Below are 18,251 nucleotides of genomic sequence, written 5' to 3' on the forward strand. Positions count from 1 at the left end.
AATATCAAATTAAAGTTATCAAAAAAGTGCAGGGACGTGACGATTAGCCCTTAAAAGGGCTATCCTCACGTCCCATTGATCCACCTACCACCCAATCTACCTTTATAGGTAGATTTGTGGTGGTAGGTTCCCTTTAAGGTAACTTCAGGCTTATGGTTGTGTGAGCTACAGCACTAGACATACAGGCAGCCAAATACATTGACGGAAATACAAGCTGCAGATAATGATCAAGTTCCCACCTATTTGTTATCGGTCTCTTTGTCCAGTTAAGAATCTCATCTTGCAGATCCCTTCAGGCTTATGGTTCCTTGAGCTCCATATCTTAAATATGGCATGTTTCTAGATTACTATAGAACCAATAGATAGGGGTTTCTGAAGTGACACCAACTCTGTGACCACTAAATTTAGATAATTTCATCTGAAAATGAGGTGAAAATTAGTATTCTTATTTTCCCAGCTTTCAGGGAGATTCTTTATTGGTAAATGGGTGAGATTTCACAGAAAAGAGGGAATTCTAGCAAGGACATTTCATACCCTACATGAGGAGCTAGTAGTTTAGCAGGGAAAAACCTGGTGACAGGTTCCCTTTAAGTAATAGTTGCTGTTAATTTTAGGCAACTTTCTGAACATCACGCACAACCCTTTTAATACATGCCAGTAGATGACATCAGTAACTAAGTAGAATACAAGCATTTCATCCTGAGTTGTCTTTGAAGATTTCCTAGGCCACCTGTAATATGTGGATTATGTGCGAGCTGGTTTTACAGACCAAGCCAAGAGTGCATGGTTTAACACAGCTCTAATGGATCAGCCAGATGAGACGTGTCCACCCAACAAATCAGCCAAAGCACTTAGCCTGGCACCTGGGGATCTCATCAGCTGTGCCCTGTACTCATGCCAGCGATACAGCAGATGTGCAGACACTTCCAGGATTGGATGCGTTTTGTTCGGTTCACCTACAGTGCATTCAGCGCAGGAGAAATGCATCTGTGGCACCAGCACATCACACCTGGTCTCCTGCAGGGAGTGTGTGCATGGAGAGGGACACCCTATACCTGAACAATCCAGAGTTATGTATGAAAAATAGTATGTGCCACAAAAGTACAATTTTATTCACTATGTAAAATAACAAGTTCATCAATAATTCATAAGAAATAATAGCAAGGAGGAGAATATGATGTAATGTGCTGGGCACCAGGTTTATATCGTATACATGCTGGATTTTTAGGGTCATCTATTGTAATCTTAAAGCCTAGCGCTTTTTATTTTTAATAACATGAAGGAAATATGATAAGTACCTTATTGTCTGGACAAACAAGCCAGCAACACGTGGGCACTCCAAACAAGCCTCCACTATCCTCAAAGCAAGTTTCTGGATAGAAGGGTATGTGAGACATTTTTTCCTATTTTTCTCTACTTTATTAATGAATTGGACTTATATTGGGCAAAAAAGACAAAAAAGTACATGCACCCTCAGCATCTATAGCGGCTTCAGGGGGAGGGTGATAGATTGACAGATTAATTATTAACATATATTGGTAAAAAGTTTATTCAATTTAATACAATTTGTATTGGAAAAAGTAACAAACAAAATCAAATTTTTTCACATGTTTTAATTACTTGTTCAGTAATTCTATTAGGAAGATAAGATAAAGTCGCACATGTCATGAATAAAACAAAGTAAAGATTGGAACATCTTTACATATTATAACAATGATAACAATAATCAATGTTTAAAGAAGAACATGACATATCTGCAAAAATTGACACCCCCAGTTATAGTTGGGAACTGTTTATGAAGCCTTGACACCAGGTGGGATGTAAAAAAAAAAAAAAATCTGTAAAATTACACCAGAACTGACATTCTAGGTGCCACCAATAAAAAGTTATGGGGGTTTAACTGTCTACAACATATTCTATGTCTTTGGCTACGGAAAAGTCTTCTTGCCACTACGTATGACATCTGGAGAAAGGGTTAATTTATATTATTTAGTATTAAGATTTTTACACAAATTACTGAAGTACAGGATGTTTCTCAGCAGTCTAGGCACTTTATTGTAAGACCGGGACCATTTTGGGAAAAAGTGGACAGAATAAAGACATGTGAATACTTTATATATTGAGCCCTGCTATTGTTTATACCCAGACGACAAACTCCCCCAATATGTCTGGAACATCAGAATATCCTATAAACTGAATTTCTCCTTAACCCCAAATAAAAAGTCTTATTTTGTAGTTTAAATAAATCTTTATGCAAATGATGTCACTTAGCTCCCCGCTGTGGCATATACAAAAGCAGCCCTCGCTCTCCACCGCGACCCTTTGTTGTTAAGCTGCTGCCATAATCTGGGAGCCATAAAGTGCTCACGCTTATCATCTCCACAAACCCTTCTTTGTTTATCCAGACAGAAAAGTTTTGCAGCGACTTAAGAATTAGCCTTGAGTATTATTGTGCCGCATTTGCAATTATTTACTTTCCTAAGTAGTGTGAACAGAGTAAACCGTGTCTCTATCTAGCGGCTCACACTACGGAACAGACCCAAGGACAAGGCCGACTGTGTCTTCTAATTAGCCGCAACAGGTTAGGACTGAAACAACCCAAAAATTATACCATACCCACCGCTGAGAATCCTGTCTCCGCCATTCAATGCAAGTAAATAATTACCTTCAGCGCGCTCAGAAAGCCTGTGCACCAATGTGGGTGGTATGTGACTGCCCCCTACAGGACATGTGCAACACTGCAGAACTGTGTACACTGGTTACTGTATATTCATCCCCACTACAAACAAGTATTAGAATGGCCCAAGATCCCAACAATAAAGAGCCAGATCAAGGGTTATTCTTGATCTGGTGGTGGTGCGTTCTCGTAATCAGTGGATCCCAGCAACTGGACCCCTACAATTCCTACCCCTACCCTATTCTGCAGCTCCAGTCTTCTTCATCTATCTTATACCCAAAAAAGGTGGTACTGTGCGCATTGACAGATTCTCAGTTTGGTATTTTTAATAAATACACTGACCCATCACAATTAACCATCATTTTTAACCCGGTACCCAAGTATGTAATGAAAGGTAACCATTGTAGAAATACCATTGCGCCATTCACAACGATGGAATGTTAAGAATCACTTATGGTTCATTTAATCAGTTAAAGGTCAATTGGGATCCACTAACATTGGGTTCTGCTCTACCTTTATGGGTCACCGCACAGTACAAGCATCTGGAGACCCCCAACATGTGTGATATTAAATATCTATCCCTATAAATCTGTTATAGGGTGTATAGATCAGTTTTATAAGGGTCCCACAAATCAACCAATGAGCGAAAAAATAGCTTGTTTATGCTTCTGACTGGATGGGAGACTCATAGCCTCTAATGAATGGAGCAGCAATTGAAGAATATTCCCTGGACAAATACAGATCTGGACAACCTTTGGATCCAATCAAAGAGGAATTCAGACGTCACACCCTATACCATCAGGGTGATATAACATTGAATTTTTGGGAACCCCTTAAGTCAGAAATGTGAAACAAGAGGGAAAAAAAGCAGATAACAGTAAAGGGTTTCTTACTTTTTGGTGGCATCTCTCATAAACTCTCGCTCTTCGGGTGACATTTGCTTGCCAGTTTTGGGCATTTGCTTTTTAACCTTCATCCCAGAGATGACTTTGCTGTAAGATAAGTAATACACGAAATGAAAGGCGCCACCATGCATCAAATATAATCATGTTTAAGACACTGGATAATCAATGACCCAATACAATGAAAGGGTTGTTCCCATTACAGCAAATTAATGTAAATCCTTGTATTATAAAAAGTTATACAATTTTCCAACATATGTTTTGTATCAATTCCTTACCGTGTTCTAGATCTCTGCTTGCTGTCCTTCTATGGAAATCTATGTTTACTACTGAATAGAAATCTGACCATGGTCACACAGGTGCACGGCTCGTTCTATCACACAGCTCTGATTAGAGTCTATGATGCTAAGGAGCTGTGCACCTGTGTGACCATAGTCAGCTTAATAATAATAATAATCATCATTATTTATATAGCTCCACCCAGTTCCGTAGCACTTTACAAATACTGGGGAAAGTACAAATAAAGTAACACATTACAGAGTAACAACAGTCATATGAGACAATAGTAGAGTGAGGGTCCTGCTCGCAAGAGAATGTCTATGAGAAGGGGGGGGGGAGGAATAAAAGAGGTATAAGAGCTGGTATAAGCTTTCCATAGATTGACAGCAGCAGAGATCTAGAAAACTGTAAGGGACACAGAAAGTATACTGGAAAACGTAATAACTTTTTATCATAAAAACAATAAATTTGCTGAAATGGGAATAGCCCTTCAAGAAAAAAAACGTAAGATACATTTAGGTGCACCCTTGGAGTAGCCGCACAATGCTGGGCAAGAGATTGCACCCAATTCACTAGCAAATGAATAAAAATTACGATTTTATGCATTCAGGCTAAACAAAAACGCATCAGCTACAAGATAAGTTTAGTTTATACATGGCCCAGGTTCTGACATAAAAAAATTTGCACTTTCAACTGCAATAGATTCAATAGAAATATGCCCTCCTACCTATGTGGGATGTTACTACTAATGGGTGAGTGTGGGGTGATGGGTTAGATTGGAGAACATCTCTAATTGCAAAGAGCCTGAAGAGAGATGGGTGGCTACTACTACAACTAACTGTATAAAAGTTACACAATTGCAGCAAAAACATCCGTAGCCGGATTGGATCCCTATAAGGGCTAAGCCAACAAGTTCTATAAAGCGATCTATAACATACTATCATGATGCTTATCTGTAGTCTACATCCAGCCCATGCTCACACCTTCCTAAATCATTACAGTGGCTAATACATGCACCAGGCAGAAGGCATAGAAGAAAGAAGAAATTGAAATATAACTTGGAGAATACAAGCATAATATAGCGAGTCCTGACATCTGTGGTAATCTATAAGATTTATATTCACAAGAAGAAACCCCTATCTCAGTGGTGGCGAACCTATGGCACGGGTGCCAGAGGCGGCACTCAGAGCTCTTTCCGTGGGCACCCGGGCCATCGCCCCAGCATGAAGCTCACCAGACAAGACTCAAAGAATCTTCCTGAAGTTCCAAGAAACTTAAAAGATGCTGCTTTTGGTCATATTTTTATACTTGCTTCTCTACTTGGGACTGTAGGAAGAGGGAGAATGAATTGATAGGGCCGAATTATGTTTGGAGGACCTCCTGCTGGCCCCATGATTCTCTGTGCACAGAGGGAAACTGGAAAGAAGCTGAAATTTTCCATCTTTCTATTGTGTTGCTGTCCTCAGGAGGCCAATATGATTGAAAGTTGTTGAAGAATAGGGAGCAATAAGTTACTGCTTTAATTTTTGGTTGGCACCTCGCAATAAATAATGGGGATCCGAGTTGCTTTTTGGGCACTCGGCTGCTAAAAGGTTCGCCATCACTGCGCCATCTGGATCTATACCTAGAGTAGAAGGGATTTCACCAGACTGTAGAAGTCATAGCGGTGGAACATTACTGACCTCTAGTGGGGAAAATTAAACCCTGTCTCTTATCTAACGTGCTGATGTCTACTATAGAGCCATTGTACAGACACTAAGCATCGGACACATCAGGTGCTGTCAAACAGATTCCATCCCAAATGTGGTCCTGCTGACAGATTGTGTTAGTCATCAACAAACTAAATGATCTATGAAATCTCCTGAACATGGGGTGGGAATGCAGCAGACTTTACTTCACAGAATATTTCTGCAGGGAAAATAAACACAAGATGCATTTCGGAAAACATCAGTTTTCTGATTCAGTTTCCCAGCAGCTCACTCCTCTCTCAAGGAGAAATCCACTGAGGAATAAAGACAAAAATCCAAAGTGAACTTCATGTACAACATACAAATTCACTGAAGATTTTCATATGAAAATCCAATGCGAACACTATGCACCTGTGTAGTTACCCCAAATTGTTCTGCAGGTATAATCCACATTTATGCTCTGGATATCGGGATTTACTCATAGGCTTCTCAATAGAACACAGGAATAAAACATGATTTAAAAATAGCTCCCCCCACCAATCATTTATAATTGCAATGGCCAGAGGAGGCATCAATTAACAAAAAATCTAAAAAGGAAGATTAGAGGACAACACATATGCAGATCATCATATTATAGGGTTTCCTGAAGAGCTCCACTGCACAGGTCAGGGACACCACATAGACGCCTCTGCACACCATTACTCAGCTCTTAATTTGGTGTTAGCCAAGGGGAATAAAAGTGTGAAGAAATCAGACAAAACCTCCTTGAGGCTAACCATGTATTTTTCAAGGTGACCAAATATACTCAAAAAGGTATCATGTGATTTCTTCTATGTTCTCCTGCCCTGAAAGGCTTACACTATGGTAACACCATTGTCTGTAGCAGGTAAGTCTGAGTGCTGGATCAACCAGGAAAACCTAGCCAAGTACAATTTATTTTATTCTTGTCTAAATTTCAGAACTGATCATTGTAGCCCCCTCTTAACTGATATTGACTACCAATACTTAAGATAGGGCATCAATGATAAAGTGTCTAAAACACTGTTGAGGTAACTATGCAGTCTCCAGTCTGACCTTGGTTACGTTTATGCATCTTCTGTACTGCAATAGTAGATCTGTGCCATATCAAATTTAGCTATATTCAATATAACATATTAGTAATATTATTCAGTCACCAACTAGATAGCTGCATCAGTATACTACTTCTACAAATCAGAAACTTATGTGCAATAAAATGTTTTTTGGGGGTTTAAAGATAATGAAAACCTATTCTTAGGAATCTGACACTCAGTATTTACACCGACTACCATTTACTGCACATCTGTACCATGACTAAGACTGGTTGCCATTGAGCGATTTTGGTCTGGCAAACTCACGACATGTGCATGGATTTACCAAACCGAACATAGAACTGCTGAACTGAACTAATATGCTGAACTCAGTCTGGTAAGTACACTAAGTGTATTTGTTGAAAAATATTCACTCTAGGGAAAGTGGCCTAACACAGAAAATGGAGCCGGAAACCCTTACATGTAACGGAGCTGCAATAACTCTGCTCAGCCACTAGGGAATGGTTGCGCTGCTGTTGTGAACAGTTGATCAAAAGGGCTGGTGTTAAAACCTGACCCTTTCACGGCCATACCATTCTGTTCTTCCTGCCCCCACTTTCCGTTCACACCTAGAAGAAGCTGTTCAGTAATGTCATAACCAATCATCCTACTTACCCCATCTGTCTTACCCCATATATTGTGTGCGATATATGTTGTAAAATGTTTAAATGAAGAAAAATAATAATTCCTAACCTGATATCACTTCCTTTCCTTCTGATCTCCTCTGCCATTTGCTTGTGCAGACGCAGCTGCTGCAGCAGTTCAGACTCCACTTGCTTCTGTTGTGACGGGTAAGTGGATGCCACTGCAGACGCTGCATCCGCTAATTCTTTGCTCACCGGCTTCTCCCTACAAGAATGAAAAGGTTAGTGTAAAATCATACACAAGACAGAAGCTTCTGTATATACATGACGCATAACCCTCATGCACTGTGGCTTGATCTCTGGGACCCAGCTAATGAAATCTTTCTTATTTCGCCATGCAGCGCACCACTCCGAGCCCTCTAGCTGCACAAGGAATGGAAGCTGGTTCATTGCCTTCTAAATCAAATCTGCAACTCCTTACACACTCTGAATGCCAGAAGTGGTCCTGTAATGAAATATAATCATATCTAGATATTTCCCTATACAGTTCAAAGGGTGAAGACCCCGTTAAGCTAAAGAAAAAAAAAAAAAAAAAAAACCTCCCAGGATAAAGTGTACCACTGAATAAAATAGCAAGCGAAGCCAGAGGGGCTCTGGTGACACCACCCAAAGCACTTCTGCTTCATAGAAATAAATATAAAGTGTTATTTTATGACTTAAAGGGGTATTCTCGTCTGGGCATTCACATTCAGTTTGATAAATCTGCCATATATAAACATTTCTTCAATTAGATGTTATTAAAAAAAATGTTCCTGTGTGAAGATAATTTCTCATAAATGTAGTCATTTTGTCCCTTAGAAACGAGATGGCTTCCTCGGATACGGCCACCTCTGCCCGAGAGATTGCACAAATAAACAAAAAGGTTTTGTATACGAAATGTCTGGGAGTTTCTGCATGTCGCACAGCCGTCCTGTGATAATGATTGCTGAATCCTGGTAGTTCGGCAGGACTCTATAGCCCAAGTCTGGCCAACGCTGCTAAAGTGTGACGTGGTCGTATCCGAGGAAGCTATCTGGTTTCTAAGGGACCATATGACTACATTTATGAGAAATTATCTTCACACAGGAGCATTTTTTTTTATAACATCTAATTGAAGAAATGTTTATAAATGGAAGATTAGTGAAACTGTATGAGAGTGCCCAGACGAGAATACCCCTTTAAGTACTAGATAAACATATTGCTGTATTCACGCAGCTGGGAGCTATCAATGGTTAAAGGAAATCAACTTGTAGTATCTAAACCAAACATATCTGCTGGCGTGTGTTTGAATACTGATCAGGTCTTCTTTAGACATAAAAGCACTTCATTTCGCCAGAAAACATCTTTATAAAGTATGCAGTTTATGCACTGGAGGGGGGGGGGGGTCAGAATATAATACATGCTAGAGGTCTGCATTATTGGGAGCCAAACAGAACACCTGGGGCCCTGTGTGACATTGATGCAGCTTAGGCTCCGGTCTTTTATAAAGAAGTTCCTGGCACAATAAAGTGCTTTTATGTCTAAAGAAGATACAGTATGATCCAGCATCAGTATCTAAACACACATTACAAAGTGGTTGATTTCCTTTAATAATAATTTAATAAAAAGTGATCAAAAGGTCTTACAGTCCCCAAAATGGTAGCAATGAAAATGTAATTTTGTTGTCCAAAAATGACACATTAAACCCCTGCGTACACCAAAGTATGAAAGTTATTAGTGTCCAAATAGCGCAAAATCAAGATTTTTTTTTATATACAAAAGGTTATTATTTTGTAAAAATCTAGTGAAACATAATAAAACCTATATAAATTTGTTGCATAAAAAGCAAGCTCATTTATAGGTCAGGGGGAAAAAAAAAGTTGTGGATTTTTGAGGGTGAGGAGCAAAAAATGGGAACACAAAAATGAAAAAGGGCAGTAGCTTTAAGGGGTTTTCTATTTTGATTACTTATTAACCATCCCCAGGATCTGTCATAAATAGATGACAGATTCTGGTTCTACCTTTCTTGAAAACAGAAATTTGTGATGGCAAAGACTTAAGAGACTAAGTGTCCCAACTACATCCAAAGCCCACATCGTAATTTAAGCAGCAAGTTATTTTTAACTTTGAAGTCCTGTAAGGGCTTTCAATCGTATCAGCATCTCTAGGACACCAATAAAGAAAAGACAGATCATTGTAGTTTCCAGCAGGAGCTCCAATTACAATCCAGCTCTGCTCTTCTCCCTCCTCCAGCAGTTCCAGGGAGCCAAGGATGTGACACTTTAAAGTGTGGCAGTCCTGGGCTTCCTCAGACTGCAGGAGAAGGCCTTATCTGGCAGGGTTGATGGCTTGGGTGCCCACAGAGAGGGCTCTGAGTACCACCACCCGTGCCAAAGGTTTGCCACTGCCCTAGGTGTTACTATATACAGCAGAGTAAACATTTGTATTATGATCACTGGGACTCATTTCTTACTCTTCTGTTTGACTTTCTTCCGCCACCATTTGGAACATCCGACTGGCGCTTTCGATGTTGTCTGCACTTTCTTGACCTTGTTGTTTGCTCTTTTTCTTCTTCATCGCCTGGAACTTCTTTTTGGAGCTCACTTCAACTTTCATCCCACCAAGTAAGCTTGCCAAATCCGTTTTTGGTGGCTCTGAAGACTCGGCCTGGTGTGGCGACGATGTCTTGTCCCCTGCCTCACCAGGTGGCTTTGCTGTGCCATTACTTTCAGGGGTGGATTTCTCAGACCAGAGGACGCTGCTAGCAGAGAGATGCCTGCAGACCACATTAGTGTATCTATAGGAAAAACATATGAACCTCTGAATAACTTGGAAACAAATTTTGCCAAATTAAAAATGAAATATATTACATATAAAACCCTTCAGGGGTTGTCCCAAGATGCAAGATCTGCAGGATGCCTGCTTGACCACTCATTCTCTAGAGAGTGCTAGAGATCATTGAGCACTGTACCAACCCTGACCAGTCACTTCATTGCAGAATCTACATTTCCTTGCACCCTATGTAATTTATATGTAAGGCATGCCCCCGGAAGGGGTAAAGGTATAATAACTTGTCTAAGAAACAAAAACTAGAAACCTGTACCAAATCCACTGAGCAATTAATATGGTGCCTGACAAATAATGAAGCTACAGATATAATGTCACATTTCATTATTAAGTCTTTGATATATCAGTATAATGGTGCATGAAATACAGGCTGTGCAGCAACCATATTTTCCACACCAAACATCTGTAAAGGGAACAGGGCATCGAAGTCTTCATTGGTTCTGTGACCCCCTTACAGTGTTCCTAACATCCCAGTGCAGAACAGTAAGTAGTCCCCCAGGATGACAGAGGCTCCTAGCATCACAATGCAGGACGGTATGTAGTCCCCCAGGAAGGCAGGGGCTGCTAGAACCACACTACAGAAAATGGTCTTCCAAACTTTACAGTGCAGGACAGTAATCCCATGGGGAGACAGTGGCAACAATTAAATGCCAGTTTCCAGGCTTTCCCACCATGCACGCCACTTTGGGCAATAGGGCTCTATAAAAGCTCCCCATACAGGATAACATGCTTCTACCGTATATTGCTATCAATAGCAATATTGATTGCAGGTTCCCTGCACAGTGTTAGGCCCAGGAATTAGGTTTTACACGGCTGTGATCTGACATATCTATAAAAATCTATGTCGTCTGACACCAGATGGGAAATAGACTGATTACAGCTCATAAGAGAACATTGACAGATCCATCAGCACTATAACAGATCACAGCGGCTCCTTGACACCAGCCTGAACAGCCCCTAAGTGGGCAGACTAAAATCTATGGCAGCCAATAAAACTCTACCTCTGCTTTGAAAGATTAAAGTAATGATAAAAAAGTAATTGGATGCCAAGGGCAAGTACTCCTGTGTGCTATACTCATAAATCAATGTATACCCCACTTTGCTGCCGCTCTATTGGCTGGGAGAAGAAGTGCACCATTCACCATTAACATGGCCACACAATAATTGGGGCAGAGGGAGTACAGGTAACCCCCTGTGTCTCCCACACTAGTAGTCACGTGATGCGGCTCTCTTCACAAGGCTGACAGGTCTACAATGAGACTCTACCGGAGGTCAAATGATGCAGAATATCGTCACGTTTGCACATGGTCGCTATCGCTGCCCCTCTGCACGTAACAAGGCGCCTCTGCTATGGCCGGACACCTACCTGTTACCCGGCAACTGCAGCCCCCCGTACAATGACAGCAGCGCCCTCCGATACATCTCCTTCTCTTACTGCTGTGCAGCGTGACCGTGACCTGGGGGAACATAAAGCAAGGGCACACGCGTCCCGCACTATCACTGTCCCGCCTAGCAACACCAGCGCTGCGGAAAGGTTCCGCCTGTGGCATCACACAAAGAAGGAATTCTGAGCATCTGCATCCAAATAAAAATCACTAATTGTCATATCATTTCATATTAGAAGTACGTTGCAGGTCCTGCAGAATAATGTAGAAAGACAACACTCAATGGTGACTCTGGAAGTGGCAAGTCAGGTGTAGACACCGATCTCTTGCTCTTGCTTTAGGGGAAAATGCCCCTACAAATAATACAACATATATTAATTGTTACATTTTGACATATCTGAAGAATGATAGCATCACATGGATGCACTAATTACAGTAGAAATCACCTATATACATATACACTCACCGTCGAACTTTGAGGCAGATGGGCTACAGCAGCAGAAGACCACTCCTTTCAGCTAAGAACAGGAAACTGAGGCTACAATTTGCACAAGCTCATCAAAATTGGACAGTAGAAGATTGGAAAAACGTTGCCTGGTCTGATGAGTCTCGATTTCTGCTGTGACATTCGGATGGTAGGGTCAGAATTTGGCGTCAACAACATGAAAGCATGGATCCATCCTGCCTTGTATCAACGGTTCAGGCTGGTGGTGGTGGTGTCATGGTGTGGGGAATATTTTCTTGGCACTCTTTGGGCCCCTTGGTACAACGCCACAGCCTACCTGAGTATTGTTGCTGACCATGTCCATCCCTTTATGACCACAATGTACCCAACATCTGATGGCTACTTTCAGCAGGATAATGCGCCATGTCATAAAGCTGGAATCATCTCAGACTGGTTTCTTGAACATGACAATGAGTTCACTGTACTCAAATGGCCTCCACAGTCACCAGATCTCAATCCAATAGAGCATCTTTGGGATGTGGTGGAACGGGAGATTCGCATCATGGATGTGCAGCCGACAAATCTGCGGCAACTGTGTGATGCCATCATGTCAATATGGACCAAGATCTCTGAGGAATGCTTCCAGCAGCTTGTTGAATCTATGCCACGAAGAATTGAGGCAGTTCTGAAGGCAAAAGGGGGTCCAACCCGTTACTAGCCCTACCTAATAAAGTGGCCGGTGAGTGTATCATAGGGGCATCTGCTTGCCAGAGCTACCAATATGCTTGGGGCTTTTGCTGGAATGAGTTCCTATACAGGCGGTCCCTACTTAAGAACACCCGAATTACAGACGACCCCTAGTTACAAACGGACCACTGGATATTAGTAATTTACTGTACTTTAGCCTTAGGCTACAATAAAAAGCTATAACAGTTATTAAATGTGTCTGCAATGAAGCTTTATTGTTAATTCTGGTTCTTATGACAACCCAGCATTTTTAAAATCCTATTTTCACAGAGACAAAAAAAGTTCTGGCTGGGATTACAATGATAAAATATACAGTTCTGACTTACATACAAATTCAACTTAAAGGGAACCTACCACCACAAATCTACCTATAAAGGTAGATTGGGTGGTAGGTGGATCAATGGGACGTGAGGATAACCCTTTTAAGGGCTAATCCTCACGTCCCTGCACTTTTTTGATAACTTTTATTAGATATATATTCAAATTTACTTATGCGGCTACTGGGGCGTGGAGTAGCCGCATCTGAGGTTACACGAGGCGGCTACTCCACGCCCCGGTAGCCACTTTACCCCTCCTACTCACCCAGAAGAGCAGGCCCGCGCCTGTTTCGGAGCAGTGACCGCGCAGGCGCGGGCCTGCTCTTCTGCGCATGCGCAGACGGCAGGATCGCCGGACGAGGGCGCGGAGCTGCACGCCGAAGATGGGTGAGTAGGAGGGGTAAAGTGGCTACCGGGGCGTGGAGTAGCCGCCTCGTGTAACCTCAGATGCGGCTACTCCACGCCCCAGTAGCCGCATAAGTAAATTTGAATAAATATCTAATAAAAGTTATCCAAAAAGTGCAGGGACGTGAGGATTAGCCCTTAAAAGGGCTATCCTCACGTCCCTTTGATCCACCTACCACCCAATCTACCTTTATAGGTAGATTTGTGGTGGTAGGTGCCCTTTAAGAACAAACCTACAGACCCTATCTAATTAAGAGCCCCTAGCGGCCTCCCTTTACTAATTAAAAGGCCCTAGAGGCCCCCCTTTACTAATTAAAAGGCCCTAGAGGCCCCCCTTTACTAATTAAAAGGCCCTAGAGGCCCCCCTTTACTAATTAAAAGGCCCTAGAGGCCCCCCTTTACTAATTAAAAGGCCCTAGAGGCCCCCCTTTACTAATTAAAAGGCCCTAGAGGCCCCCCTTTACTAATTAAACGGCCCTAGAGGCCCCACTTTACTAATTAAACGGCCCTAGAGGCCCCCCTTTACTAATTAAACGGCCCTATAGGCCCCCCTTTACTAATTAAACGGCCCTAGAGGCCCCCCTTTACTAATTAAACGGCCCTAGAGGCCCCCCTTTACTAATTAAACGGCCCTAGAGGCCCCCCTTTACTAATTAAACGGCCCTAGAGGCCCCCCTTTACTAATTAACAGGCCCTAGAGGCCCCCCTTTACTAATTAAAAGGCCCTAGAGGCCCCCCTTTACTAATTAAAAGGCCCTAGAGGCCTCCCTTTACTAATTAAACGGCCCTAGAGGCCTCCCTTAACTAATAAAAAGCCCCAGCCTCCCTTGACTAATAAAAAAAAAAGACCCTAGCTTCCTTCCCTATACAAATAATAACCTTATATACTTACCCTTGATGTCTTCTTCCGCGTACCTTCACTCCTAATGACGATCCGCCCACCTTCTGTAGCTCCTGCACCGCGTGCCTCTGGTCACATGACTTACGCAACCTGACGTCAGGTCGCGTCAGTCACGTGACATGGGCCGCGCAGTGCAGGAGCTACAGAAGATGGGCGGATCGCCGATGCGGGGCGGGGGTAAGTATGGGGGCAGAAACACGGGGGCGCGGCGGCAGCGCTACACAGGGGCACCATAGTTCGGGGAACTTTTCCCGTGGCACACTTAACCATGTGTCGCGGCACACTAGTGTGCCGCGGCACATAGGTTGAAAATCACTGATCTAGAGGACATTATATTGACTGTGTTTTTTATAGGAACAGTGTGTGGAGATGTTCTCCAAAGGTAACCAGGGTATCAAATTATGCATTAATAAGTCATTGGGAACACTTAGGAGACTACCAAGAAGAAGAGTGGAATGGACCAGACCAACACAAATGTCCAGAACGGAATGAGTTCACCCGTTAGATCACGCTACATACCTGCAGAGGAAGGGGACTATCTCCCCCTCCTCCCGGCACCCTACGATCGCATCGCCTGCCGTCTTCACTGAAGGTCCACGGGTCTGTTATTGGCATCTGTCTTCTCTGCAGACAAGTCCATAGACTGACACTTCTAATGCACTGCAATCCATGGTTATTGCAGTGCATTGGTTTGAACTAACGATCACATGATCAATAGTGCATATGCTAGTATTGTAAAAATTAAAAAAAATAAATAAAAATTTCAAATAAAATTCATTAAAATGTCCCAAAAGCCCATGACACATATAAAACAATAAATAATTTTAAAAAAGAGGGAAAAGTAAATAAACACAACACTAAGGTATCACCGCGTCCCAAAATTCCCAATCTATAAAAATGGGTATTTCCAGCGGTGAACCCCGTAACCGAAAAATGCACTCAAATGTCCGAATCGCCACTTTTTTGCAGTATCGCAACACATAAAAAATGTAATAAAAACTAATACTGTGGGGTAAGTAACAAGTACTGTATATCCACTGTATATAGTCACCATTATCATCATAGGAGGAGGCTCTAAATATTATAAACATTGTATAGCAAGATGATAACTTTTCCTTGTAATACGCAACACAGCTGCTTCAAAACCTCTTTATGAAGTTGAAAGGACTGAATCGAAAAAGGTCTGTCAGGAAGTAAGTGTTATTATCATGGGATACAATCATGTAACGGTCATCATTTGAAACAGTGCTAGACTGAGGTGCCTAGGACCCACCAATGAAACTGATTCTAGGGGACCACCCTAAATTTTACCTGTCTAGGAAATAAAGTAATACCCCTGCAAGTTAGTTTCTCATCTTATACTACTGCAGCAGGATAGGTGTGGAGGAGAGGAAAAATGCATGAGGAGACTGAGACACAGGTTGCTGCAGATGTCAGGGCCCCCTTCCCCAGGACTCACCACATTCTGCCAGCGGGGGGCCAGGTTATGTGAAATAAAGTTTTAAAATAAAGTTTTTTAGTGGCAGTGTTCAAAATGCTTACAAAGACATGTTTAAAATTAGCATAGCATAGGCCAGTGGTGGCGAACCTATGGCACTGGTGCCAGAGGCGGCACTCCAAGCCCTTTCTGTGGGCACTCGGGCCACCACCCCAAAAGGACCTTCTGCTGGTCCCACAATTCTCAGAGTACGGAGGAACACTGGAAAGAAGCTAAAATGATGCAAATTATCCATCTTGTCCTCAGGAGGCCAATATGATTGAACGTTGTTGAGGAACAGGGAGCAATAAGTTACTGCTTTAATTTTTGGTTGGCACCTTGCAATAAAAAAGGGGGTTTTGGGTTGCAGTTTGGGCACTCGGCCGCTTAAAGGTTCGCCATCACTGGCATAGGCTATTAGAACCTGTCACCAGCTAAAATTGACATTCCCGGTGACAGGTTTGCTATTAATATGCCATTGACTGTGTCAGCTTAAGAAAGCCTGATATAATACATTTGTTGTTTTTGGTTCCCATTTTGTGTTATTTATAGCTTTATGAACTATTTTTTTTCCACAATTCTTAATTACAGGAATAAAAAGAGAATTTGTCCCTAGAATCTTAGACTTCATACATCAGGATCTCTATTGAAGGCTAGCAAACACTGGGGCTTATTTACTAAGGGTCCCGCAGATCGCACTTTCGTCGGCTTTGAGAAATTTTCTGGAGGGGGACTGTGTCCCACGCGATTGGATTTTGCCTCAATCGTGCTGACTTTCATGCAATAGAAATTGGGGGGGGGGGGCGTCGGATTATCTGATGGATTCGGACTGAGCACGGGTTTTAACTTTAAAATTGTGTCACAAGACATGCACTTACATACACCGGGAAGAAGAAGGTTAACTTCGTCGGACCTGAACGGGGAAGCGACAGATGCAGGAATTCTGTGGGCTCCTCTCTGTGGTGGCGTGTTTGCCTCGGACCCGGACTTACCTATCCTGGCTCCTGGCTGCGCTCCGGGTCCCCGCGTGGACCGCACACCTCCTGCCTTCCAGGCCATGCGCTCTCACTGCTAGGGCATGTGCGTGCTGACTTCTCAGAACTTAAAGGGCCAGCGTCCTTCCCATTGGCGCTGGTCACTTCCGGGTTTCCTATGTAACCCGGTGACCCCCTTCACTCCAGGCCGGATCTTCAAGTCTTCCCACTGAAGTGAAAGCCTCCTGTGTGTATCCCAAGGTCCCGTTCCTATGTATATCCCGAGGTCCCGTTCCTGTGTGTATGCTGTGGTCCGTAACCTGTGGTCCGTGTCCGTTGGTCCATTGTCAGGCTAGTGGATGTGGATTCTCTGGACCACTGCAGACGATGACACAAGCCACTACCTGGGACCGGAGTCTAAGTGGTACCCGGTTTTCACTAGAGCCTGCTGCAAGGTGAGTTAGACAAGCTGCGGCGTGGTACCACCGTCGTTCTTCAGGCGTGACTTGTCTGCAGTGGCGGCCAAGGTCGAGGTACAGAGATGGCAGACAATCTCGAGGTCAAGGTCCAGGCACAATGTCATACTCCGATCCGGGGTCAGCAACAGGAGGTCCAAGCAGCAGGGTACGGGAACACGGCACACAGGACAGCAACACGGAGGAGCTCAGGTAACACAGGAACATGGAGGAGATCAGGAACACTGGAGACACTGGAAGGCTGGAGACACAGGAGTGCAGGGGACACAGGAACGCAGGAGACACAGGAACGCAGGTGACATAGGAACGCAGGTAAATCGCAGGAGACACTGGAACGCAGATAAATCGCAGAAGAGCTTTCTCTCAGGCTGTTAGGCACAAGGATCCGGCAAGAGTGTAAGGAAGGTGCAGGGTTTTTAAAGGGGAAGTGATCAGCCAGTGCACCAATTAGTGGTGCACTGGCCCTCTAAATTTCCTGAAGGTGCCACGCGGACGGAACTTGGCAGTGATTCTGGAACAGGGAGAGGTGAGCTGCGCTGGAACCGCGCCTGCGAGCCCCGGGGAGCGATATGGGTCGCGGGACCACCCGTGACATCCATATCCTGTGGTCCGTATCCTGTGGTCCGTGTCCGGTGGTCCATTGTCAGGCTAGTGGATGTGAATTCTCTGGACCACTGCAGACGATGACACAAGCCACTACCTGCGACCGGAGTCTAAGTGGTATGTGGTTTTCACTAGAGCCCGCCGCAAGGTGGGTTAGACAAGCTGCGACGTGGTACCACCAGGTCGTTCCTCAGGCGTGACTTGTCTGCAGTGGCGGCCAAGGTCGAGGTACAGAGACGGCAGACAATCTCGAGGTCAAGGTCCAGGCACATGGTCAGGGCAGGCGGTAGAGATGCAATGTCAGAGTCCAATCCGGGGTCAGCAACAGGAGGTCCAAGCAGATGGGTACGGGAACATGGCATACAGGACAGCAACACGGAGGAGCTCAGGTAACACAGGAACATGGAGGAGATCAGG

At 43.4% G+C, this 18,251-nt stretch overlaps 1 protein-coding gene across 2 annotated transcripts in view; it reads right to left on the minus strand.

The window, feature by feature from the left end:
• MRPS31 (mitochondrial ribosomal protein S31) overlaps positions 1 to 11,648 on the minus strand; it is a 40,064-nt gene extending 28,416 nt beyond the window's left edge. Inside the window, exons 1-4 of one of the 2 annotated variants that reach the window (XM_072134463.1) lie at positions 11,471 to 11,648; positions 9,731 to 10,054; positions 7,349 to 7,504; positions 3,571 to 3,669 (exon numbers count right to left, since the gene is read on the minus strand). In XM_072134463.1, coding sequence (XP_071990564.1) covers positions 3,571 to 3,669; positions 7,349 to 7,504; positions 9,731 to 10,054; positions 11,471 to 11,526 — 635 coding nt within the window. In that variant the 5' untranslated portion in view covers positions 11,527 to 11,648. The remainder of the gene's footprint in view (positions 1 to 3,570; positions 3,670 to 7,348; positions 7,505 to 9,730; positions 10,055 to 11,470) is intronic. The other variant, XM_072134462.1, reaches the window with a different exon arrangement.
• Between the last annotated feature and the right edge of the window lie 6,603 nt (positions 11,649 to 18,251).

The sequence above is a fragment of the Engystomops pustulosus genome, chromosome 2, assembly GCF_040894005.1.
Source record: "Engystomops pustulosus chromosome 2, aEngPut4.maternal, whole genome shotgun sequence".
Lineage (NCBI taxonomy): Eukaryota > Metazoa > Chordata > Amphibia > Anura > Leptodactylidae > Engystomops > Engystomops pustulosus.